Raw genomic sequence first — 26,130 nt, 5'->3', positions numbered from 1 at the left:
AAAATACAGAAACATAGAAAATAGATTGCAGAAAAAGTCATAATGATTCATCGAGTCTGCCCTTTGAATTGATTAATCTTCTCTAAAACAGTTGTTTTTAATATTTATTATGTTTTTGTCATTGTGTCCTATATTTTTTCTTCTATCACCTTTATGCAACTTCTAAGGTAATAACAATATTGGTATACAAGTATAGATAAAAGTTATCATCCTAGCTAGAATCTATTTAATCTATTTAACCAGCATAAAATACTCTTATGCCATAATCCTTGTAAGTTCTTAGAAAGCAGCTTATTTATACCTTGCGGCAAATATTTAGATTAGATGGATCCCATGTAATGAAGGAAGAGGTATAGTCTAATATTCTTTCGAGCATAAGCAAGCATTTGTGTATAAGTAAACTTTTCCAAATATTCATTCTTCTTTTACAGAAACAATATGAATTTTCTAATGGGTTCTTGGTGGCCTAATCTGGAAGATTTGTATGAATCCAATGTTCCAGTTTATAGGTTTATTCAACGACCTGGAGATCTAGTATGGATAAATGCTGGGACTATTCATTGGGTTCAGGCTAATGGATGGTGTAATAATATTGCCTGGAATGTTGGCCCTCTTACAGGTAGGATATTGATAAATCTTACAATTGGAAAATGATTTAGAAATATTTCTGAACTTTCAACTTCTAACAGATATGTAATATGTTTACAGGGCACAAAATTAGATTGATCTATAGCACTAGAAATTATAGTAATAGATAAGATAATTTGATACCTTAACAACTATTTTAAAAAAACATCCAGAATAACCCAAACTTATTGTAAGAGAATTAATTATCAAAATGATATTAAAATATGTTTTCAAAGTAATACATTTTAATAGAAAATGTGTGGAAGTGTTATGCAGAGATTGAGCAAGTAGTGAACAGAGAGTATCATAAACTATATTCAGCACCGTGTCCTTCTAAATCAGGGGTCAGGGAACTTTTTTACCTTTTACCCCCAAAAAAATTTATAAACGCCGACGTTACCCCTTGATTTGAAAGGAAGGAAATCATACACTATTTGTATGTAAACCAGTGGTCCCCAACCTTTTTGTGCCAGGGACCAGTTTCACTCAGAAACACTTTTTCAAGGAGGGGGGAGAGAAAGAGTCGAGTTTGGTGGTTTGCTTGCAGACGTTTCATTATCTGACTAGGTAACATCTGGTGTTGTTACCTAGTCGGGTAATAAAACGCCTGCCAGCAAACCACCAAGTTCAGGGAACGCCAATGCCTCCTCATTGCAACCCTGAGCGACAGATAGTCCCTGCAGGACGGCTGAGAAGCTTCGCTCTCGGCCCTGCCTTCATCAGCCCCATCCCTCAGGTGTCTCCTCCATCCTCAGCCCCATCCCTCAGGTGTCTCCCTCCCTCCTCAGCCCCATCCCTCAGGTGTCTCCCTCCCTCCCCTCCTCAGCCCCATCCCTCAGGTGTCTCCCTCCCTCCTCAGCCCCATCCCTCAGGTGTCTCCCTCCCTCCCTCAGCCCCATCCCTCAGGTGTTTGCCTCGCTCCTCTCTCAGTCGCTCTCTCACTCCTCACCAGCCCAGGAAGAAACTGCTTCAAAGAAGCCGGCAGGGTGGCTTTTCCTGTCGGCGCAGCTTCCCAAAGCGCCCGCTCACCCCCACCCCGCCGCCCACGGTTCAATCCTCCATTCTGCCTGCCTGCCTTCGTTTCTGGTGGTTTCGGAGCGCAGCTTCTCCGAAGCGCCTGCTCACACACACACCCCGGCTTCTTTGAAGCAGTTTCTTCCTGGGCTGGTGGAGGAGCGAGAGAGCGACTGAGAGAGGAATGAGGCGGAGGAAACCGAAGCTGCTGAGCCAGAGAGCAGGACAGGCTTCCGTTGCTCTCCTCCCTCCCTTCTCTCATTTGTGTCCTTGATTCCCGATCCCAGCAGCATTCACCGAAGGCCGAACAGAATGTCGGAAATAAATGCCTGGGGGTAATGAGACTGCAGCGCCAGCGCGACCGTCCTCATTACCCCCAGGATTTTCAGTTTTACCCCATTTGGGGTAATTTACCCTGTTCCCCGACCACTGTTCTAAATCATGATTTCAATTATCAGAAATGTTGTTTCCTCCTTCACTTGTACATGTTTTTCCATTTGACCCAGATGAATATTTTCTGGTTTATCAGACTATGATTTGCCCTTGATATCAATAGCAACTTTTATAAACTTCAATTGAATGATATTTGTCAATCCTAATTCAAAGGAAACTTTTAGCCATTATTTCCCAGGGCAGCTTTTCAAGTCTTATTAAGCAGGTGCAGGAGGACTAGTGGAGGCACATTGTGATTGGGGTCACATATCTTACTAAGGTATGGCTGGTTAATTGTGATTTCTTGAATAAATAATGCTTGGAATACACAAAGCATAAAAACACAAGTGCCATAATTTGTATACAACAGTAGTTAAATTCCCAAACATGCTAAACAAATCAAACTTCTTACTAATAGCATGATACGTGAACTTACCAGATATCTTTTCTAATCCCAAGTCATGAGTTTGTTGCCTGTCACCTGAAAGCATTCATATGGCTTAGGTTAAAATTCTATGTTAAAATTAAGCACTTTCTGTTCAAAGGAAACAGGCAGAGGTGATATTCAGCAGGTTCTGACCAGTTCTGGAGAACCGGTAGCGGAAATTTTGAGTAGTTCAGAGAACCGGCAAATGCCACCTCTTGACTGGATTTTTGACAGTATCCTTCCCCTGCCAGGTCCACCAAGCCACATCCACAGAATCGGTAGTAAAAAAAATTGAATCCCACCACTGGAAACGGGCATAAAAAAGAGGAAGTGGAGTTGCATTATATGTAAGAAATCACTACATCTCTACAGAGATGTATAAAACCAATGATGAAAGTCTTCTTGAATGCATATGGGTTAATGTAAAAGGAAAAAAGAATCATATTGCTAAAAGTGTATGCTACAGGTCATCCAACCAAGCAGCAGAAATTGATGAACTTTTTGCTAATCAATTTGGTAAGGTGTGCAGGAAGCACCACAGTTGTAATGGGGGACTTTTAAGTATCCTGACATCAACTGCGAGACAAGCTTTGCAGCATGTGGGAGATCAAACAGGTTCTTGACAGCCTAGTTGACAACTTAGTCATCCGAAAGGTAGAGGAGGGGGCTAGTGGATCAACTGTACTGGATTTAATATTTACTAACAGAGATGAAATGATGGAGCAGATTGAAGTTGGGAGAACTTTGGGAAGAAGTGACCATCTCATTCCGGAATTCAACGTAATGCAGGCACAGCTAATTGAACTAAGTCAAACTACTGTCTTAGACTTTAGGAGAGCTGACTTCAACAAACTAAGACTTTAGGAAGAATTTCATTATGGAAATTCTAAAGGGACAGAGAAAATGAGGTGCTTGGGAAATTCTGGAAAATGAAATTATAAAAGCACAATATATCAGTATTTATCGGGCGTATAACACGCACTTTTTTCCCCTGAAAATAGGGGGCAAATGATGTATGCGTGTTATACGCCGATATAATGTTAAGAAGCCTTCGTGAATGCTGCTGGGATCGGGATCAAGGACACAAATGAAAGAAGGGGAGGGAGGAAGCAACCGAAGCCTGTCCTTCTCTCTGGGTCAGCTCTCTCAGTCGCTCTCTCGCTCCTCCACCAGCACAGGAAGAAACTGCTTCAAAGAAGCGGGGGCTTTTCCTGTCGCTTTCTCCCCACCCGTCCGCCCGCCCCGCCCGCCCCGCCGAGCTTGTTAGCCTTGCCTGCCTGCCTTCGTTAATGGTTGAATCGGAACAGCTTCGCTGAGTAAAAGAGGCGAATAGTTATTATTCTCAGCCAAGCTGCTCCCAAACAACCAGAAACTAAGGCAGGCAGGCAGGCAGGCAGAATGGGACACTGTGGATTGAAGCGCGCACGTGGGGTGGGAGTGGGGGTGAAATTTCCTCTTAAAATGAAGATGCGTGTGTTATACGCCTGTGCGTGTTATACGCCGATAAATACGGTAACATAAAACCACAGAGAAAAAAAAAGATAGACCCCGGACAAAGCCAGCATGGTTGCATAAAGAGCTCTTTGACAAACAGAAAGAAAAAAAAAGTGTTAGGAATGGAAAGAGGGACATAAAACTAAAACAGAATACCAGTAAATAGCCTAAATGATGAATCAGGAAAACTGAGGCTCAGAATGAACTAAGACTTGCAACAAATACCTACAATAATTTTAAAAGTTTCTTTCAATATGTAAAAAAAAAAAAAAACAAGAAAAAAAATCAAACAAAAATCAAAAATTAGATCCTAGAAAGAGTGCAGAGAACAGCAAAAAAGATGATAAGAGGTCTGGAATTTATGAATTAATGATTAAGGGAACTAGGTATGTCTAGTGTAACAAAGAGGAAGAGTAGGGATAATATGATAGCAATCTTCCAGCACTTGAAGATTGTGAGGCGCTGTCAGAGAAGAAGAGGTTGACCTGTTCTCCAATGCACCTGAGGGTAGGACAAGTAGCAGGTAAAAGATCATTAAAGAGAGGTCCAACCTAAAACTAAAAGAAATTTCCTGACAGTCAGAACAATTAATCAGTGGAACAGCTTGCCTCCAGAAGTTGTAGGTGCACCATCACTGGAGGTTTTCAAGAAGGAATTGGACAGTCATTTGTCCAGAATGGTATAGGACCTCTTGCATCTAGAACACCTCCAAGGTCCCTTCCAACCATATTCTGTATTCTATGTTATTGGTACTTAAACCTAACATGTTGTTTTGTCAATATGGTTTCATCACAAAAGACCCTGTTTAGAATTTTTCTTTGGACAACTCATTTTTTGAAATTCTGTTCATGTTTATTTGCCTCTAATTAAAAAAAAAGTATGCTTGGTATAAAATGTCTCAGTGTAAATGTTCCCTTGTGTCTTTGACATTTTACTTTGGTATATACAGTCAAGAATTTTGGCCAAGTGGTTTCATAAAATGTTTAAAATCTCTAATGACTAGATTTGTTTTCATTGATGGAAGGAATGATCATTATAGCAAAGTGGTCCACATATTTTTCACTTTCATTTTCTTATAGCTTGTCAGTATAAATTAGCTGTGGAACGGTACGAGTGGAATAAATTGCAAAGTGTGAAATCAGTAGTACCCATGGTTCATCTTTCTTGGAACATAGCACGAAATATCAAAGTACCAGATCCAAAGCTTTTTGAAATGATCAAGTAAGTCATTTTAAATCAATATATACTTACTTAGTGAATTATTATTTGTAGAAAGAACAAATGTCTTAATTGAAACAAATTAGGGGTTCCCACTGCAGAAATATAAATAATGAAGAAAGCTTATCACTACCGTTAAATGTAGCTGATTTGTAAAGGACAATTTCGGAAATTTATGTCATCCATTGCTTTATAATTAATTAAAACAAGGATAATATAGTATACCTAGTATTCTGACAAAGAGCAGTAAACCATCTCTTGATTATTAGCTTTGTAATATCAATTGTTGAATGCTTCACTTTATATTAAAAAATGAAAATTCCAACAATAATATTTAATAGTTTTGCTCATTTGGATTAAGTATTGTATATGAGTAATTGTAACTAACTTGCTATATAGTAATATGTAATATAGTAATATGCAATATATGGATCTAAAGTGGGAAAGGTACTTTAAATCCAGCTTGCTACACCTATTGGGAATTTCTTAACATAAGCATTTTTCTAGGACCACTCAGCTATGGGTAAATCCAGGAAAAGGTGTGACTTAAGAAGCTGTTATTTGTTTTTTTATTTGTATCCCACCTTAATTATTTACAAATAACTGAAGTCAGTGAATACATACAATTCTAAAAGACATTTCTTGCTTCAAAACTGAATAGTTTGCCATTTGAATTGATTTCATGTTTATATTTTGTTTTTTTTTATTTTACTTCTTAATTTTTGTTGGATGATGTACATGTGTGTATCCCAAGCATGTTTAAACTCAGGTATTGATGATTGACTCACTACCTCTGCTGGTTCCAAGCTTCTACTACTCTTTCTGTGAAATAATACTTTCTAACATTATTTTTGATCTTCACTCTGGTCAGTTTGAGTTATGCCCCCGTTCTTGTTATGTTCTTGATTTTCGCTTAATATTAAAAATAGTGCCTTCTAGAACCTTATTTGAATAAACAATAAATTTAAATATTTCAATCATGTAATCCTTTTCCTTTCTGTCCTCTAGGCTGTACATATTCATGCCTCCAATCTCTCCTGATATGTTTGTCCCTCACGCCACTTTTGTTGCCCATGTTTAGACTCATTCAATCTTATGTCTTATCAATATCAATGTTGAATTTTGTTATGTAATTTGTTAATATCAAAGAAAAATTGGGATATCTGTTTAACAGAAATCAAAGTAATATTCCAAATTATGTACCATGGAACTTAATTTTATATCAGATTTCACTACTGATCTGTAATGGGGTCACCACCCTATTACTTTTTTCTAGTTGTGCTAAAGAAGATGTGGGTAAGGTAGCAGAAAGCTTTCTTCTTTCCTCTGTTAGGTTGACATCAAACTTAGAAGACAGGAACTTCTTAGTTCTAATAAATATCTTGTGAGTATAGAGGACCATATTTCCAAGAATGGCTACACAACTGCAGTGATGCTACTTTAGTGTATTTCTATGCATCTTGAGAGAGGAATTGGAAAAGAGAAGAGATCGTTTTCACTATCCCGTCACTATAAATAAGGAAGAAAAGTCAAGATGGGTATATGCGGTGGGATGGTTGCAACGATTTCAAACAAGAGATCATCTAATCCAATAGATTCTTGTAGAATATTTGTGAATGTCAAAATCAAATTCATATAATCACATTCCATATTTTTAAACAAATTAATTAAATTAATATTTAAGGTACTGCCTGTTGAGAACTCTCAAGCAATGTCAAACTTTGAGGGAAGCTCTAATTGCTGCAGGAAAGGAGATTGTATGGCATGGGAGAACAAAAGAAGAACCAGCTCATTATTGTAGCATATGTGAGGTGAGTAAATATATGCGTGCTGTGGTTTAATATTCCTTGAATTTTTTTTGAAAATATATTCTTAAAAGCTTTTACTAATTTCTCTTGTATTCTCTATAGATGGTGGTAATTTTAAACTATTCTTTAACCCACCCATTCTCAAGTATAACATTTTTCTGTTGGACCTAGCTGTAACAAATTATTTTTCTAGGTGTGATGTTAACTATCAAAAGTTTTTATTTAATGCAAGGTATAAAAAGAAGTCAGTAGTAACACTTTGAAGTCACTAGTAACTCATTTTTATGAGTTCCTTTATACAGCTTTTCATTTTTATGAGGTCACAAATGATACCATAGACCAATTTTCTTAGCGTATCAATTACAGATCATACAAATACTTTATTTTTGTAAAAAAAAATCATTGTAGCCTTTAATCAATAAGTTCTAAGACATTTAACAGAAAATGTATGGAAAGGAGCCTGATAACATGAAATAGTTAAGTAAGTGGGAAAATAAAATCAATCAGCTTATCTCTGAAAAGAAGAAATGCAGGAGATAAGTGCATATGTTTGTATGTACCTTTTCTACATTTAAGTTTAGATATGGTCAACAGCAAATAAAAAAACCTTTCTTCAATGTTGAATTATAAATTCCTGTAAAACAAAAGTAACAATCCATTTTGCAAAACAAGCCCAGAATACTGCTAAACCATATTGTTGACATTTTACCCCCAAACGAACAGATTATGGGTGGTGCAGTTATTCCATTTTTTGAAGGGAGGAAAGAAATCAATATAGGAACCTTTGGCTACCCATAGTTCTCTAACCTCTCCCTGTTACCAAGTCTGGCTTCAAGTCATCATTCAGGTCCCTGGTTTAAGCAAACATTTCACTATTTTGTATTCACTGGAAAGTGAATTCTATTCACTGGAAAGATCCAATACTTAACTCACTTAGTGAAGTATAAGAAAACATTGCCATTAAATCCCATGTAGCAATTCATTATAAGACTAATCTCCGAATTGTGTTTTTTGAACTGTGAAAAACATATTTTGATGAACAAATATAGAAACTCATCAGGTAAATCTAAAATGGAATTCAAAAAACTGTTCAGATTGGTCTTTTTGCATAATTGCAGAAAAAGTTATGAACAGCACAAAATTAAAAATACTTTTAAAAAAAATGCAAGGACAAGATCTTGAGGGACATAGAAATATTGTAAAGTTTGGAACATCTCATTACATTCTGACCATTTTTATTGTATTTATTTAATTTGGGGGGGGTGGATGAGGAAGTAATAGTAGACATTACCTAGTGGCATTTTGGTGCTGTATTGCTGAATCCTAAGGTAGAAAAATGAAATTTCCAAGATTTTCTCCTTTTAAAAACAGATTTTTTTTAAAATAAAGTACCAGATTCTGTTATCTACAAATCATAATGTTTCATATATAAAAGTAACTGTAGTTGATCCATAAACATAAGCATGATAAGTACATTACTTATCTATTTCCACAAAATATGAGATTAGTAAGACTTCTTGTATTTGTGGAAATAGCAGCACCTCAGAGTCCCCAAAGTATTTTGGTGTTGCAGTACAGAAATTTTAATTATACAGCATAGAGAAATCTTTTCTTTTATTAAGATTTTGAAGAACATTTGATAGGAATAAAAGTTTTTTCATATATTAATATTGTAAATATTTTATTTGCAATTAATAATTTTTATTTCAGTTCTCCAGTTTATTTATTTTTTCATGGTATCTGGTGATGGCCAAAAAAACAGTCTTATAACTAAAACTATAAATTTTCAGAAGAATAGTGGAATTTTATTTATTTATTTATTGAATTTATATTGCCGCCTGTTCACCCATGGCAACTCGAGGCGGTTTACAGAATATAAAACCACATATAAAACAATAAAAACTAATAAAAAGAATCAAATAAATTGATAAAGTACAATATAACAAAATCATTCCCCAACTCCCACCCACCCCTCCGATGACAGCAGATCACATGAGCCATTTAATGGGCTCCATCCCACTCTGGGTTCCCCAGGCCCGCTGGCAGAACCATGTCTTCAGCACCTTCCGGAAGAGTATTAGAGCGAGGGCCATTCTAATCTCTGGGGGAATGATGTTCCAGAGAGAGGGAGCCACCACGGAGAAGACCCTTCTTCTGGGTCTCACCAGGTGTATCTTCCTTGGGGGAATGATGTTCCAGAGAGAGGGAGCCACCACGGAGAAGACCCTTCTTCTGGGTCTCACCAGGTGCATCTTCCTTGGGGATGGGACCTGCAACATTTCTCGCTCTGATGGGTCAGGTAGATGTGACCAGCAAGAGACAGTCCCTCAGATAACCTGATCCCAAGCCATGAAGAGCTTTAAAGGTGACAACCAGCACCTTGAATTGCACCCAGAAGCAAATCGGCAACCAATGCAGCTCCCGCAAGAGAGGTGATACATGTGCACACCAGGGTCTGCACAAAACCATGCGGGCTGCTGCATTTTGCACCAACTGGAGCTTTCGGATGCTCTTCAAGGGCAGCCCCATATAGAGCGCATTGCAATAGTCAAGATGGGACATGTCTAGGACATGAGTGTCTGTGAGTAGGGACTGTTGATCCAGGAAAGGGCATAACTGGTGCACAAACCACAGTTGTGCAAAGGCCCTCCTGGCCACGACTGCCACATGCTCTTCGAGCAGGAGTTGTGAGTCCAGGAAAACCCCTAGATTATGTACAGGATCTGTTTGGGAGAATCCCTGGATGGTGGTATTGAAAGCCGCTGAGAGGTCAAGTAGAGCAAGGATGGATGTACTACCCCCATCCCGCTCCCACCAGAGATCATCCAAAAGTGCAACCAATGCTGTTTCTGTCCCAAATCCAGGCTGGAATCCTGACTGGTAGGGGTCGAGATAATCCGTTTCATCCAGAAACCTCTGGAGCTGCTGTGCAACCACCTTCTCAACAACCTTCCCCAAAAAGGGAAGATTGGAGACAGGTTGGGTATTATCCAGCCGGGTGGAGTCCAGAGATGGCTTCTTAAGAAGAGGGCAGACCATAGCCTCCTTAAAGTGCCAAGGCACCATCTTCTCCTGTAGGGAAGCATTAATCACTGCCAGAATCCACCCGCCTGTCACCTCCTGGGAAGCTTTCACAAGCCAGGGGGACATGGGTCTAAAACACAGGTGCTTGTGCGCATACTCCCTAGGATCCTGTCCACTTTCTCAGGAGCAACAGGGTCAAACAGTTCCCAGATAACAGGACAAGAACCTGCCTCAGGAGCTTCCACTGGACCAGCAACCATGCCGGTCACTGCGTGGGCACTGATTACAATTTTTGGAGAAATTGGATCACCAAAGGCTAAAGGAAGAATACTATTAATTCAGAGCATAGATTTCTGTTCTTATTTCAGCACACCCCTACACACACACACACACACACACACACACACACACACACACACAGCCTTTGCAGCTCCTGTTTTTCTCATTAAATGATAGTATGAGTACTTGAGTTTATTTTCTATGAAAGTGATGCCTTATCTAGGATTAGACTTTGCACGAACATCTTAATTGTTGTGATTTTCCCTTTAACTTTGTCTACTATTTTAACATTAATTTTATCATCTTTTTGTAATTTAACAGGTAGAAGTCTTCAATTTGCTTTATGTTACAAATGAGAGTAATTCTCAAAAAACCTATGTTGTAAATTGCCTAGACTGTGCACGAAAGATAAGCGGGAACCTGGAAAACTTTGTGGTGCTAGAACAATACAAAATGGAGGATCTAATGCAAATCTATGACCAATTTACATTAGTAAGTGATGAAGATACAAAGTACTTTGAATGCTTTATTGTAAATAAAACATGTTTGAATAATGCTATTAAATTATTAACTTCAGAAAAGTAAAGCTTATTAATCGCCCCAAATTAACTTATGTCCATCTGTATTCTTTCTATAAAGCAAATTCATTTGTTAAGTGCTGAATGATGATAATTTAAGATCACCTGATAGCCATACATTCCATGACATATGACTTTCATTATCCAGGAAATGGCACTATAAGAAGTAGGGCATGACAGGAAGAGATATTGCAAGGGTATACAGAGCTCAGAGAATATAAATTGCAAAGTTACTTAGTTGTACCTCCAGATATTACCATGTGGTTGAAGAGAATTGAAGTCATCTCCCACTTAATTTTTTCTCTAAATTTCACATATACCAGAATTGTTTTTGTTTGATTTTTAGACTGCCTGGTATTTGCAGTACACTCAATAAATACATAATAAAACACATTACACCTTGTTCATTTAAAAGTTAAGGACAAAGATGACTTCCTGATGGGGCTTATAATCACAGATACTCCTCACTTACCAACCACTGAATCAGCGACTGTTCAAATTATGATGTTGCTGAAAAAAATAACTTTATAGCCAATTTACAACCTTCACAATTTCCCTTAATCACATGATCAGCATTTCAATCAGTATATGCTTGTCCTGTTTTTTTTTCCTCCAAAGGGATTGCAACAGAGTAAGTTGTTCTAGTCATCAAAAGCAATGCAGTTGTGTCATCCGCCTGAAGCTAGGAGAAGGCAGCTTTGCAAGCAGATTATTCTCTTACACTTCTTTCCTCTCCAATCTTCACTCTGCAAGGTGAGGAAGAAGCAATATCTGTAGACAATCTTTCCTTTGTCTGACTGTTTCTCACCTTCTCACAGAATGAAGAGATTGGAAAGGATGGAATTACAAGAGAGTAACCTGTTTGTTCAGTACTCCTATGGCTACCAGTCCTAGACTGTCTGTACAATCACATTTTTTCAGGCATTCAAGCATGCCAAAGGATGGGAAAGTGGTTAGGAGGCAAACAAAAGCTGAATATGTAAAACTGAATACAGGAATCTTGTCTTTTTCACTCAGAAAGCACAGTTATAGTCATTTTCCCACTTAGCAACTGCTTTGCTTAGCGGCAAAATTGCAGGTCCAAATTAGATTTGTTAATTGAGGACTACCAGTAATTTCATTCAGCAGTCTTAGAGGCACATTTAACAAGAAACTTCTCTCTCTTTTTCTTTTTAATGCAGTATGAAACTGGCCTGACTGCTATCAGCTGAATATTGGCTATGTTCTCCTTACCCCATAGAAAAATATTTGCTACAATATTATTTCCCATGTCCTAACTCAGCAAATAGCCTTGCTCCCATGGAAGTAATATAACAGAAAATTAGAGAATTATGCATTTGTAAATGTAAGCACTGGATATGATATTGGAGATCTTCTTATCCAAGTTTCTACGTCTTGTAAGAATCCACTGCTACAGTATCCCCTTAACAAATGGCTATCCAAATTCTTTTAAGGTCCCCACACCATCCTTCAGTGAAATAAGTTTACTACTTTTTGAACAATCCTGTTTATTGTTTATAAACATTTACTAATGGGATCTTTTTTCCAAGTCCAGCCAAAAGCTACTTATTTGTAATGTAAATACTGTCAGGATTCCGGCAATTACTCACTCCAATTAAATCATGAGCCTCGAGCCACACTCCCAAATCTTGAAAGGATTTATTAAAAGTTAACATGCCAGCATTAGCCTGGGCGTAGCCGACTCTGAGATACATAATTCACTGTCACCCTTGATCCTGCTTTCCCCCACCCCACCCCTCTGGGTGTATCATCCAATGAAACACATCCATAGCCAAGAGTCATCAATCATGCTCTCCAATTAGATTTTTGCATGGCAGAAGCTTCAGTCATCTAATCAGTCTCTGAAGAAAATATGAATGGAAAGTACTTTCAATTCCACACTGCTGCCTGTCCTTTGAAACTCCCCCCTCTTTTTCTGTTGACAACTATACAATGTGTATACAAAATGTTTTATGAGTTGACAAATACATTGTTTCTTATCTGTCTTTCAAAACAATTGCCCCATGTCTCCTATCAGACTTCTCAACTCCAGACCAAGTATACCTGGTTCCTCCCAACTGTTCATTATATATTTTTCCTTCCAGTCTCCTAATCATCTTGATGGCTTTTCTCTGGATACCCTTCAGTTTTCAATATCTTTTCTTTATGCAGTGTCCAGAGCCATTTGCAATGTTCTGCATGAGGTCTGGTCAATACAAACACACAGTGGTGGGATTCAATTTTTTTTACTACCGGTTCTGTGGGTGTGGCTTGTTTGGTGGGCATGGCTTGGTGGTCATGTGACTGGATGGCCGTGGCCAACTCGGCAAGGTGGTGCAGCATCTTGCTGCAAGTGACATCAAGTTGGCCACACCCATTCAGTCACATGACTGATGCTGCAGAGACAAGGTGATTTCCTACGTACCTTCCTGTCCCTCCATCCTTGGGCTGACAAAAAAAAAATCCCAACTAAAGATTGCGACTGCTTGCCGAGTCTGCCTGCCGAATGGATTTTTGCCAGAAGCCCCTCAGAGATAAATTTGCACTGCCAAATCTTACTGTGCCTCGTTGTTACAGCACTGCCTGTTGCTGCTGAGGGCGCTGCTGCGGCCGTCTGGCTGCCCATGTAAAGAACCCCACCGGCTCAGGGTGACTGTGAGGAGCAAGAGGGGAAGCCAAGGTGCTCACCCCAGAGCAGCCAACTTCGCTCCAATTAGGCGCTCCCAGCGTGCACAAGGAGCATGAAGGGAGGCAGACACTGCGCAGATGCGTTTTAAAAGTCAGAGAACTTTGCCCAAGACTTCTCGTGTATTCAGGGGCTACACCTCTCCCAACGATGTTGGTGGCAATCTAATGAAACATCTTCCAGCTCTTAAAGAGCGACTTTAAGAGCACCCCCATGGAAGAAGCCGAGAACCGAGAGCAAAATTAGCAGCGACAGGGGCGCATGATGTGTCCCTCTGCAGTCCCCTCCCGGGTGGCAGCCAGGGCTTCGACACCTCTTCTTTTCCTCAGAAGCATGGTGTCTGCCTCCCTTCACACTCCTTGTGGAGGGACACACATGCTCCTGTCGCTCCCGCCACGACTACTTTTGCTCTCAGTTCTTGCCTTCTTCCAGTCGACCTTTAAATGGTCCAGGGACATCCACCCACCTGCCCAGTGCCCGCCGCCGCAGAGCACGCTTTCTTCCTTCTCCCAGCAGACGTGCCTCTTCCAGCCCGGCCAGCCAGCAGGTGGCCACATCTCCCGGGGCTTCTCGCCTCCCTTGCCTACAGCCGCTGCGTGCTTTTTTCGGTGCAGATGGAGTCCAGTCCCACTGAAAAAAGCACGCCCTGTTCTATGTGCTAGACTTGGCAAGTCCAAGCAGCCAGCGCATAGAACAGGGTGGAGCCAGATCGTTAGAGAAGCGGAGCAAAGCTGGACATCAGTAATTTTTACTGCAAGAAGCCTGCAACTGCTGCATGTTCTCCAGCCCCACCAAAAAAAGCACAACATTCACCGGCCCATTGGAGAAGCGGAGTGGCAGCTACAGGGTTCTCACACTGAAAAAGGGGCAGCTGGAGGAGACTTTGCACTGAAAAAGAGGTGGCTGAAGGTGACTGGTTTTTGGTCTCCAGCTGCCTCGGTGCAAGAAGCCTCCCCCAACCTGCAGGCTGCTCTCCTCCTTGGCCATACAGAACAAACAGGCAGAGAAAGAGGAGAGCAGCCGCCAGGTTGGGGGAGGCTTCTTGCACTGAAAGAGGCGGCTAGAGACTGGAAAAAAGTCATTTCCAGCCATCTCTTTTTCAGCGCAAGAAGCCACCTCCAGCTGCCTCTTTCAGCACGAGAAGCTTCCCACAACCTGGCTGCTTCTCTCCTCCTCTTCTGCCATACAGAACAAACCGGCAAAGAAGGAGGAGACTAGGTGCCAGGTTGGGGGAGATGCCCCAGGACATCCGCGCACCCACCTACTGGCTGGCCAGACCAGGCTGGAAGAGGCACATCTGCCGGGAGAAGGAAGAAAGCGTGCTCCAGGAGGGTGGGTAGGCGGTTGGATGTCCCGGAGCTGCTGCACATGTGCACTGCATGTGTAGTGGCTGCACACGCAATGCGTATGTGGAGCAGATGTGGGACATCTGCCCAAGCTGCCCCGCGGCCGCCACATGGTAGGAAGAACTAGGAGAGCGACCGGGGCAAGTGGGTGACTGGATCGGGGGTGTGGCCAGCCAGGGGTTGCCACCAGTTTGGCAACCCACGCCAAATCACTGCTACCAGTTCTCCCGAACCGGTGTGAACTGGTTGAATACCACCTCTGCAAATACAAAGGATTGACCACCACATTCCATAGTAATTTTCACTCTATGAAAAGAAAATTGGATTGATTAGATATAATCTTACTATTAAAAAGCTCTGGTTCCTAAATCTTTTAACTGAGCAAAATGGTAGACCATAGGGCAAAACCTTTTGAACAAAGTTTCCCAAATGGACTAACTTATAGAATGTGTCCAAAACCAGGAATCCATGACTCCTGTGGAATTGAAATTTAGCAAATTGTATGAAATATTTTAAGACATAAACACCATGAAGCAGTTTATGACAAAATACAATAGAAGTTCTGGCATTGTTGAAGTCGTTGAGGAATCTGGTTAAGGAAATATCCTTTTTTGTCTCTTTGGCAGAAATCCATTTTGATCAGGATGAATAAAATTATTTAAGTATTTTTTAAGTCTTTCTGCCAAAATTGAAGCAAAAATTTTATAGTCTGCATTTAGTAAAGAAATAGGTCTATAATTCTTAATTTGCTGTGGATCAGCCTCTTCTTTTGGGATAAGTGTAATATAGGCTTCTGACCATGTTTTAGGTATCTTCTTCTTTAACATAACTTCGTTCATGACCTCTAGCAATGGGAGGCTCAGCGATTCTTGTAATATTTTATAAAATTCTGCCGGAAGCCCATCTGGACCTGGTGCTTTTCCATTATTTTGCTTCTTAAGTGCTTCAGTTAATTCCATCATTGTTATATTGCTTTCTAACATTTTTTCAGTCTCTTTAGGTATCTTAGGTAGATTAGCATTCTGTAAGTACTGTTTGACTCTTTCCTCATCAATATTCTCTTGTTTATATAGTTGCCCATAGAAGTCTCAAATAATTTCCTTTTTCTCTTTGTTGCCGTAGCAAACTTGACCTTGATCATCTATTAACTGCAGTATTTCCCTAGATTCTTTCTCCTTTCTCAATTTGTATGCTAACCATCTACCTGGTTTGTTTGCATCTTCAAAGTAGTTCTGTTTAGCACTTCTAATTTTCTGTGCTAATTCTTCTTTCTCTATTTGACCCATTTTGTGTTTAATTATGTCCAATTTTAGTTTAATGTCTTTTTTCTGTGGCGTTTTCTGTAATTCTTTTTCAAGTCTTTTATGCTCGTCTTCTATAACTTTAGTGGCTTGCCTTTTCCTGATGTTCCTTTTCCTTGTATAGTCTATTATCAAGCCTCTGGCATATGCCTTCATTGTGTCCCAAACATTCTGAGTTGAAGTATCTTCTTTTTTATTTTCTCTAAAGAAAAAGGCCAATTCTTTCTCCATCCGTTGTGTGAAGTCTTTTTCCTTTAAAATAGTATTATTTAACGTCCATCTCGATCTTCTTTTTTGTCCTTTCCATTTAATTGTCACTGGATTGTGGTCTGCCCAAGTGCTTGTTTCAAATTTGTTTCTTGAATATTAGATATTAGTCCTGTTGAGATCCAAATCATATCCGTTCTGGACCATGATAAATGTCTATTTGAGTAAAAAGTATATTGTTTGGTTTTAGCATTTCTTTCTCTCCATATATCTTTTAAGTTTATTTCATCTGTCATTTTAAAAAAGGATTTAGGAAGAGTCTTTCTATTTTTTTTTGTTGTTGTTGCGGTATAATCCAATTTATTGTCTACAATTCCATTGAAATCTCCCATCATAACTATATTGGCATAGTCCAGTTCAATTATTTTCATATGTAATTTTTTATAGAATTCTTCTTGTTTATCATTCGGAGCATAGATTGCAATCAGGAGTGTTTTCATATTATTGTCCATTATTTCCACCATTAATACTCTTCCATCTTCATCAGTATGAATCAGTTTTGCTGAGATGGTCTTTTTAATATATAAAACCACTCCTCTTTTCTTACATTGAGTCAAAGAAGTAAATATTTTCCCTAATTTTGGCTGGACCAACAAATGTTCATATTGTTTTTTAATATGTACTTCTTGTAGACAAATTATATCAAATTTTAATTTCTCTAATTTATGAAAAGTTTTCCTTCTTTTAACAGCTGAATTAAGTCCATTTATATTCATTGTAATCAGTTTTTTCTCTTCCATGATTATACTTTGTAGTTAGGTTTGATGGCTCTCGTAAATCTTGGTTCCCGTTCTTAATTTCCACCTGTCCACCTACTGCGCCTTCTTCTTTTTCAGTCTCCATTTGATCCTCTTGAAATTCAATTAGTGAGACCTCTTTTTCTGTCTCTTTCTCTCTCCTTCCAAAAAATTCTGCGTAGAATAATTCTGCTTTCTCGATTGAATCAATTCTGTGTCTCTGTTCTTGCCATGTGAACATTAATCCTTCTGGAATTAGCCATCTATAATTCACCTCTTTTTTCAGTAACATTTTAGTCAGGAATCGGTATTCTCTTCTTATCTCTCTCACTTTTCTAGGTATTTGTTTTAAGACCACAATCTCCTTGCCCTTGTATTTCAACGTTTTCTCTCTTGCCACTTGCAATATTTGTGTTTTAATGGCTTTTTTTGTAAATCTGATATGAACTTCTCTTGGTAGATTATTTCTCATCGCATATCTTGTAAAAACTCGATATACCTCATCTACTCCATCCATCATGTTCTCTTCTGTTATTTCCAAAGCTTCAGCCATTATTTCTATCATTATCTCAGCTAAATTTTGTCCTTTTTCTTCCGCTATGTTTTGAAATCTGAGATAAAATTCTGATTTATTCATCTCCTATTTCAGCATCCCACTTTTATCTTGTTCAACCACTGTTAATCTGGTATCAATGTCTCCAATCTTTTTATCTCTTTGTTTATCTTCTTCTTCAATTTTTTGGAATCTCTCATCATACTTCACCATCATTTGTTGAATATTCTCCAATTTTTCATCAGTTTTCCCTATTCTTTGCTCAATATTCTCTGCTCTTTGCTCAATGTTCTTTTCAATAGTGTCTGATTTTGTTTTAAGGTCTTGGATTCCTTGCATGATCATCTGTAGAGTCACTTTTTCTTGTTCTTTGTCTTGCTTTAACATTGTCTGGATTAAACGTTGTCCTCCAGATGGTGGGGAGGCGGAAGTAGAAGTTGAAGAGCCAGAAGGTATCAATTTCCTGCTCATTTTAAACAATTGAAGATCTTAAGGTTCTTCTGAACTTTAATCCAATTATGAAATAGCCAATTATAATCCAAGGTGAAAAATAAAAATAATAAAGAGAAAAAAGCCCAATAATAATAAAAAGAAAAGGAGAAAAAATTTCTTCAGGTTCTTCTGAACCTTAATCCAATTAAAGGTAGCCAATTATAATTCAAGATGAAAAATAAAAATAGTAGAAAAGAAGAAAAAACCCAATAGTAATAAAAAAAGGAGAGAAAATTTCTTCAGGTTCTTCTAAGCCTTAATCCAATCAATAGTTAAGTAAAAAGGAAGGGAAGAAACAAAAAAAAAATAAAAAAAAAAGAAAGAGAAAAAAGAATTCTTCAGGTTCTTCACCACCTTAATCCAATTGAGAGGTCTCAAAAATGGAAAAATAAGAACATAAAAATGAACCGAGTATGAATAAAAAAAGCAAAAAACCCCAAAGAAGAAAGAAAAAAAAAGGAAAAATTTGAGGCTTTCCCTTTAAAATAAAAAGCAAAAATGGAAATATCACAAAAATAAAGGTGTTTTTTTTTAAAGAGTAGAATAAAGCTGGTAAGGAGGGGTAGCACAGCTTAAAAAAAATAAAAAGGACACACTGCACTTTATTTAATCATCCAAGGCTCTTATTATAACTCTCTTCTCCACAGACTTCAAAACCAAGCTTCAATTGTTGATAGAAATCCAGAAGAACACCTGTAATAACACTATCCCGTGCTCTTCCCTCTATCTTATCACGTTGCAATGTCCTTGAAAGGGAGTCTCTGATCTTTCTTTCTCAGCTTTCTCAGTTTCATCTAGGATATTTCAAGCCTCTAGTTGGCAATGTTACAAAGTTTCTTTACTCTCACTTTTCCCCCTCCTTTCCCAGGCAAAACGTAATAGAAGTTTTAAAAAGGGAAATAATATATATATAAAAGAGGAAAAGTAACTAAAGGGAGCCTCTAACCTAAAATGTTGCAAAATCAAACGAAGTGAATGTAAATAAAAAGTAAACCAGTCCAGTTAGCAAATGCTAAATCGCGATAGAAGTCCAGTAAAAAAAAAAAAAGATAAAAAGCCAAGCCTCACTTTGACGTTTCCTTTAAAAGCCGCCGCTTATTCAGTCCTGTCAAAACTTTTACAGATTTTTTCTTTTCCTTAGGGTGTCCCTTTAAGTCTTAGAATAATGATTTTTAAAAAAGTTCTTACCAAACCGACACACTTTCTCTTTCCAGTCTCTTCCGATCGGAGCTGTCCCAACTTCAGCAGCTTTGATGGCTGCCTCTCTGCCGCTGGCAAGAAGGGCTTCTCCTGGATCGACCAGGGACTTTGCGGTATCCCTGGGATCAGCAGGATGCGCCCTTCACTATCACCGTCTCTTCGGGACGGTTTAGGTCCGTTGGGACCGTCCAGAGGCAGAGATATCAGCTGCAATCTCAGAGCCTTCGAGATTGCATGCAGTACCGTCGCGACGTCAGCTCCGCCCCCAGGTTAAGGAAATATCTTTGAAGCAACTCAGTGGGGCACGGATTGTTTAGTTTATTGATAAACTCATGGTAGCTGTCTCTGCACTGCATTCTTTTCTAAATGTTGGAAGATCAACTGCTAAATAATCCAAAATTATTGCTTAGTTTTAACATCAAGTTGATTGGTCCATAGTTATTACTTATTAAGCTCTTGTTTCCCCTTGTTAAAAGTGTAAACATCATGCCTCACCTCCATTATTTCTCATAAATCATAGAAATCATAGCTCCAAGGTGAAATCTGCAAGTTCCTATAATGTAATTGGTTTGATCCTGGAGGCTCAAATTCATTCATGTTGGTCATATGCTCCATCTCTTGATGACTTGGGTTGTGCCCCCCACATCTGTCCAATTAGCGAACCCAAAACAAGGAAACACTCAGAAGAAGAATTGAGATTTCCCAAAAGTAAAATTTTATAAGATGCACCATGTTGGTACTGAAGAAATGAAGCCAGCTCTGCTTTCCCGCACAAATGCTTGCCCAGTTAAACAATCCTTTCTCCTCCCCACCTCTGGTTGATCACATTGTTTTTTTATGAGACAGTTATGAGACAGTCTTTTATTATGAGAATGGTCCATCTCTTTCTCAAGCACCTGCAGTAGTGACCTTGCTGGCTCTAAGCTCTCACGATCTCTGCATACATTCTCCACATTCCATCTCCCCCCCCCCCCAGTTCATTGGCAACTTGAAAAGCATTAGGTTTGAAAAGCGAATCCTGACACCCTCGTTTTGTTAATTGCTTTGCTTAGGTTTATTTCAATATAGTTAAAATAGGTTCTAGGTGAGCAGATCTGTTCTTCAACATTCCAGAAAATTAGCAAAATAATAGAACAACAGAGTTGGAATAGAAACTTGGGAGCAAATTCTTCTTGACTGACCTGGGCCTTTCCTCCATTTCTTAGTCCATCAATTGGTTTTCTGTACAATCTCATGGGAAATTTTTTTAAATGCTGTTGCACTTCTGCAAGTAATATTTTTGTATAATTTAATATGTTCCCACCTTTCTTGGTAAGCTGGAGAGTGCCCCATTTTGTCAAAAGAAAATCAAAGCAAATTCTGCATCCCCTCAGTTTCAAGCACCTGGCTTTAAATATACCTTATTCTAATGTACTTAGGTGTTAGTTTCAGTGATTTCCACAATCCCTTTTACTTGTAATTCAGGTAATTTCTGAACTTTTAAGAATAAAGTTTCAAAAAGGCAGAGAACAAGAAAGCTGAGAGCTCTATGCACATGAGAAGTTAGGAAGATTATGTAAGTTTGAAGCATATGTGTCTCTAAATGAACTGAAGAAAATGAGTAAAAATATCCTCGGATAATGATGATAAAAAATGAGCTTTTTAAATTTTGCATTAATGCATAACCTGCATATTTTCACCTACAATGTGATCTGAGCTTCATCAAAGTCATATTAATATATAAAGACATTTTGGTTTTTAAAAAAACCCACAACTTATAGATTTGGTTAAAAATATAACATTCGCTTGTAATTCACTGCTTGTTTGGGGAAAGCAGGGGAAACTTTTAATTTAGTAAAAATTAAAATTAATAATGATGGTACTCCTGAAATCTGTAACAGATTTCAAACTAATATTTCCTTACCTGTTGATGAACCCCATATGTTGGTCTGGTGGCACTATGGTCCATTATTCTTTGCAAAACTGCTTAAATTGATTGGTATTTTTGAACTTCCATAAACTGTTGTTTCAGGTCTTTCCAGTATCTTGAATTAAAATCAGAGTGTGGACTCGGTCATCCTAAAATGCTCTAGGATTTTTGTCATGCTGTATGAACCACATTATTTTAAGCTTTGACTCACAGATACCATGACATTACCTTATGGAAATTTCTAGTAGTTTTCTCAGTGATGATAACTTGTTCAAGTCCTGAGGCTACAAAATAGCCCCACTATCATGCTTCACAGGATGAGTTTTTTTTTTTATTGGAATGGAAGGTATTATTTTCTTCAAAATAATTCATGTCAAAAAATATCATTTTCATCTCTTTTCCACAGAACATTGTCTCAAAACATTGTCCATGCAGCAGGGGTTTTCTTCCTGATATCATCCCATGTGTGCATCATTGTGATAGCTTTCAGATCTTTTACTCTGGAGTTTTCTTTTACATCCTGGTATATTGTACATCTTACTCTTGGAATGATTTTTGTGGAAGAACCTTTTTTGAAGGTTCTGGGAAAACTATGAGTGGAATTGCATTTTGTCCATTTGTACAATGTCATCCAAACCACATTGGCAGAGACAATAGTCTTTGGCTATATCTTGTATCTCTTTCCACTCTAGTGAACATTGATAGTGTGTTTTTAGGTATATAGATTTCTTGTCCATAAAACTGTCCAGAAGAGTCTACTTTGATGGTGATAACCAAAATATGTGTCTTACATAATACAGCGCCTCATACTTGGTTCCTTGGTCATTTCCTAAATTAAAATATCTGACTCAACACCCTTTGGGAGCTGAATATCCTTTTTCCAACAAAGATAATGAACATACTCAATAAAATCATAAATATATTTGGGATTTTGCCCCAGGAGGAAAAGTTGCAAGGAGAAGAAGAGGAAATAATTTCTGTCTGTTTGGATTGTTTGATAACTTTGACATTTGCAAATTACTTTAAGATTAAAAACATCTGGGTTGTTCTTAAAAATTCACAATGGCACCATCTGTGGATCAACTAAAAATGGAATATGAAAAATTAAAAGAAAGAGAACAAAATGGCAAGAATTCATTGGGAGCTGTCTTTCACTTTTTAGAAATGGCAGTTTCTACGTACCAGCAAATACTTGAGGAAGAAGGAGAAGAAGAAGAAGAAAAGGAAGCCATTTTTAATGGACAAAAAAGTTCGATTAAGAAAGAAAATAGGAAGAGAGGAAGGAAAAATGAGAATTTAAGATTCAATAAAACAACTCAGTAAAATCATACCACAGTACCATACATTGTTTTATATGTTGTTTGTTTAATTTGAGTCTGTTAATAGTTTTTAAATGAAGGTTTAATTGCATTATAGGTGTGTAGTGCAGGATTGCAGATGGTTCTAAAACTACTGAAATTGCAAAGTGTTTTGTAAAAGCTGCAATGGAATAGCATTTAGAATAGATTTTTTTTTTAAAAAAGTATACTGTAGATCAAGTCAATATTGTGCATGTACTGGACATTTGACCTATAGTAAATAAAATAAAATAAAAGGTAAATCTGATGTGTTTTCTCTTTTCAGGCACCTCCATTGCCATCATCTTCATCTTGACATATTTCCAAGGACATTTATATAAAATCTTTTCTGATATTCAGGAAGTGACCCAGTTCTGCACCACGGATTTTTGTAGCGATCCCATAAGGCTGCTGGCTGAAAACTGTGTCTATGCAACCTTCCAAGTGTGGAGTATCAGCCACCTGGACAGGAGAGAGTACAGCTCCTACTCCAGAATTTTAAAAAATAGAAAGCTCATTCAACTGAATTGAAAGAAAAAAATCCCATGGTTTGTATATATCTGACAAAACTGGCAACATTATACAGACTACTGACTTGAAGACCACCTTTTTTCTATTTCTCTGTTTCTGGGCTGATGAATTGGTTCCATCAAATTCTGTATCCCACTCCCCTTCAAAGTTTTTTCCCCCTTCTTCTTGGAAAAGTATCAGCATAGCTGGTCCTTTCTATGTAAGGTAGTTAGAATTTTATGTCTTTCTTTGGGCTACTTTTTTTAAATGTGAAACTTAGGTGATACTTTTTTTCTACTGCTTTTATGTTATTCTCTCTTGTTTTGAAACCACGATGGTTACTTTTTCTTTCCTAAATAAAATATTAAAAAATTAACAGCCAAGTCACAAAGATAAATGGGTTGCACATAGACTAAAGAATAAACTTCAGATTTGTGATTTTGTTTCTAATCTTGATGTAAATTTACACTATTTATAAATACATATTTATTGCTTGAAAATATTTGTGAATGGAATGCTGTTATTTTTTCCAGATTACCTGCCATTGAAATTTTAAGGAGTTCTGTAATTTCAAACATTACTCCTATTACATTTTCTATATGTAAATAAAACTGCTTAGCATTGTACAGAAACTTTTATTAAAATTGTTTAATGTTTAAAGTTTTGTATTGTTTGAGTTTTAAACAATTATGTACATTATTGTTGATTTTTTTAAAATCTGATTTTATATATTTTTATATATACTCTTGTGTGTGTATATATATGTGTGTGTGTGTGTGTGTGTGTGTGTGTGTGTGTGTGTGTGTAAAACTGAATATAAATATATGTATAAAGATTAGAACATTTTCTTGTTTTTAAGTTTTAGATATATATGATAGAATGTAAATATTGCTTACAAAAGTGTGTGTGTGTGTGTGTGTGTATACACACACACACAAACTCAAGATATATGTCCAGATTGATTTATTGTTAAATTGCACTTCCTGCAATGACAGACTAATAGCTGATGCCAAATTGTAGAAGTAATAAATGAAATAAACTAGTTAGCAGCTCCAATGAAATATAACTTAATGGGATTTTGAAGATTCAATTTAGGCACCTTGGAATTTAGTAAGGAGTTATACAGGAAATAGTTTGACAATGATATCTTTACCTAACCAAAATAAGAAATGTACATTCCAGTTGTTTTTAGCAACCATATGGCTACATTATCTTTAGTACAAATCATGCTATATTTTTGCTTATTATGTAACTCAATCACTGATAAATTTTTAAAGCATTAGTGTCCTGTAGGGCATGTTCTTTGTTTAAAATTACTGATAATATCTCTTTTTATCCAGTTGCTCCCATATGCTTCACCTGCCACATGAAAACCCATTAAATTGAAATCTAAGTTCCCAATGGATTAGTTTACTGATTCATAAACTTCTGCATTGAACTGATAATTGTTAAGTTCCATAAATATCTTACTAAATTTGATGTTGTTGAAAGAAATAATCAAGATTTGTTGGAATAATGGTTCTTACATTATCTTCTTACAGCAGATCATGCCTCCAGCAGGATAAGAGGAAAATAAGAAATTACTGTGACCAAAACCAGTTTCAAAACAGAGTTACCTTATTATAGTACTTCAGATAATAATTTCAGAATACATAGCACCTTCAACTTTGGCGCTGAAGAGAATTGGTACTTAATCTTAGCCCCACAGATATAGTTTGTATTGTTCAATAAGTAAACTCAAATTTGCATTGTCTGCTTATACAAAGGTGGTTTGTTTGAAATGTCCCAAAACTAGACAACCTGGCAAGAGAGCATTCTTATTGTCTTATATTTTGGTATGTTTCATTTGATGGGATAACAGTTTACAAATTGAGCAAAGGACTAATGTGGTGCTAAATAAGTGTTGCTTGGTTTCTCCACTGTGTCAGGGTTCCAGCAGTTACTCCAATTAAATTGCTTTAAATTGTTCTAGTAGTTTACCTACTTCACTCTAGGAAGGAGCAGCTTATTTTCATGTTCTTAATAATTTATATAGTTTTTGTCCACAGACCATGCCAGACCAGATCTTACCAGCTTGTCATCTGCTGTCATTTTTGTTCTTTGCAGTTATCTTCATCATCACCTTTTTGTGAAGTAGGCCTGTGAGGTTCATCATTACTTAGATTCAGTGTGCTATAAATCAAATCCTGTAAGGGATAGAAATTACTCAGATTTGATGGCTTTGTAAAAGCAAATTTTAGATCTTTCAAAGAGACATGAAGTAATGACTACTTACTGCAATGCTGGTTGGCAGATGAGAAAGTCAAACATGGCCCTTCCAGGAAATTGCTGGCATGTCTTAATGACAACTTTATCATTCAAAGAATGGAGAAGTGGCAAGAGGATCAGTTGTCATTGATCTATTACTATTTAATAAAGATTTAGATCAGAAAGTAGAATATAAGAACTTTAGGGAGAAGTGACTGTAATATTGAGGTTCTTGGTTTTAAGAGAGAAAGGGGGTGGTTAAGCCTTTGTATTTATTAAAATCAATTTATATAGCTACACATATCACAAATGTGACTCTTAGTTTGGAGTTAGTCACAAATATTAATGAATATAAAGCAGTGACAAGTAGGAAGATAAAAGTTCAAGAAGGATAAGAATTCTTAAAGAGAGATTAATGACAAATAATCCCATTGAGGGGGGAAATGGACAATAGAGGAAAATGATGGGGTTGCACAAAAACATCAAATGAAGATTTGAGATCAAAGACATACATGAAGAAGTTGACTAGGCCAGAACTGAAGAGTTGGTTTCAAGAAAGCAAAAGGTCAATAAAAGCTAAAATATGAAAAGGATGCTAAGTTTATAAAAAAAAATTGCAGCTGATTCATAAAAAAGTGTGTGTT

General features: G+C 37.6%; 1 protein-coding gene across 10 annotated transcripts in view; it reads left to right on the top strand.

The window, feature by feature from the left end:
- KDM6A (lysine demethylase 6A) overlaps positions 1-23,899 on the top strand; it is a 219,311-nt gene extending 195,412 nt beyond the window's left edge. For 8 of the 10 annotated variants that reach the window (XM_087966799.1, XM_026674041.2, XM_087966797.1 and 5 more), the window contains 5 exons: positions 432-619; positions 5,074-5,215; positions 6,897-7,023; positions 10,645-10,815; positions 23,016-23,899. In XM_087966799.1, the coding sequence (XP_087822925.1) occupies positions 432-619; positions 5,074-5,215; positions 6,897-7,023; positions 10,645-10,815; positions 23,016-23,045 (658 nt within the window). In that variant the 3' untranslated portion in view covers positions 23,046-23,899. Of the gene's footprint in view, positions 1-431; positions 620-5,073; positions 5,220-6,896; positions 7,024-10,644; positions 10,816-23,015 lie in introns of those variants that run through there. The other 2 variants (XM_087966800.1, XM_087966802.1) reach the window with 1 other exon arrangement.
- Positions 23,900-26,130: the final 2,231 nt, after the last annotated feature.

The sequence above is a fragment of the Notechis scutatus genome, chromosome 5 (assembly GCF_049901735.1).
Source record: "Notechis scutatus isolate UNSWTSFEM ecotype Mainland chromosome 5, rNotScu1.2, whole genome shotgun sequence".
Taxonomy (NCBI): Eukaryota; Metazoa; Chordata; class Lepidosauria; order Squamata; family Elapidae; genus Notechis; species Notechis scutatus.
The sequence above is the reverse complement of the archived record's forward strand: the minus strand, read 5'-3'. Positions and strand labels throughout refer to the sequence as shown.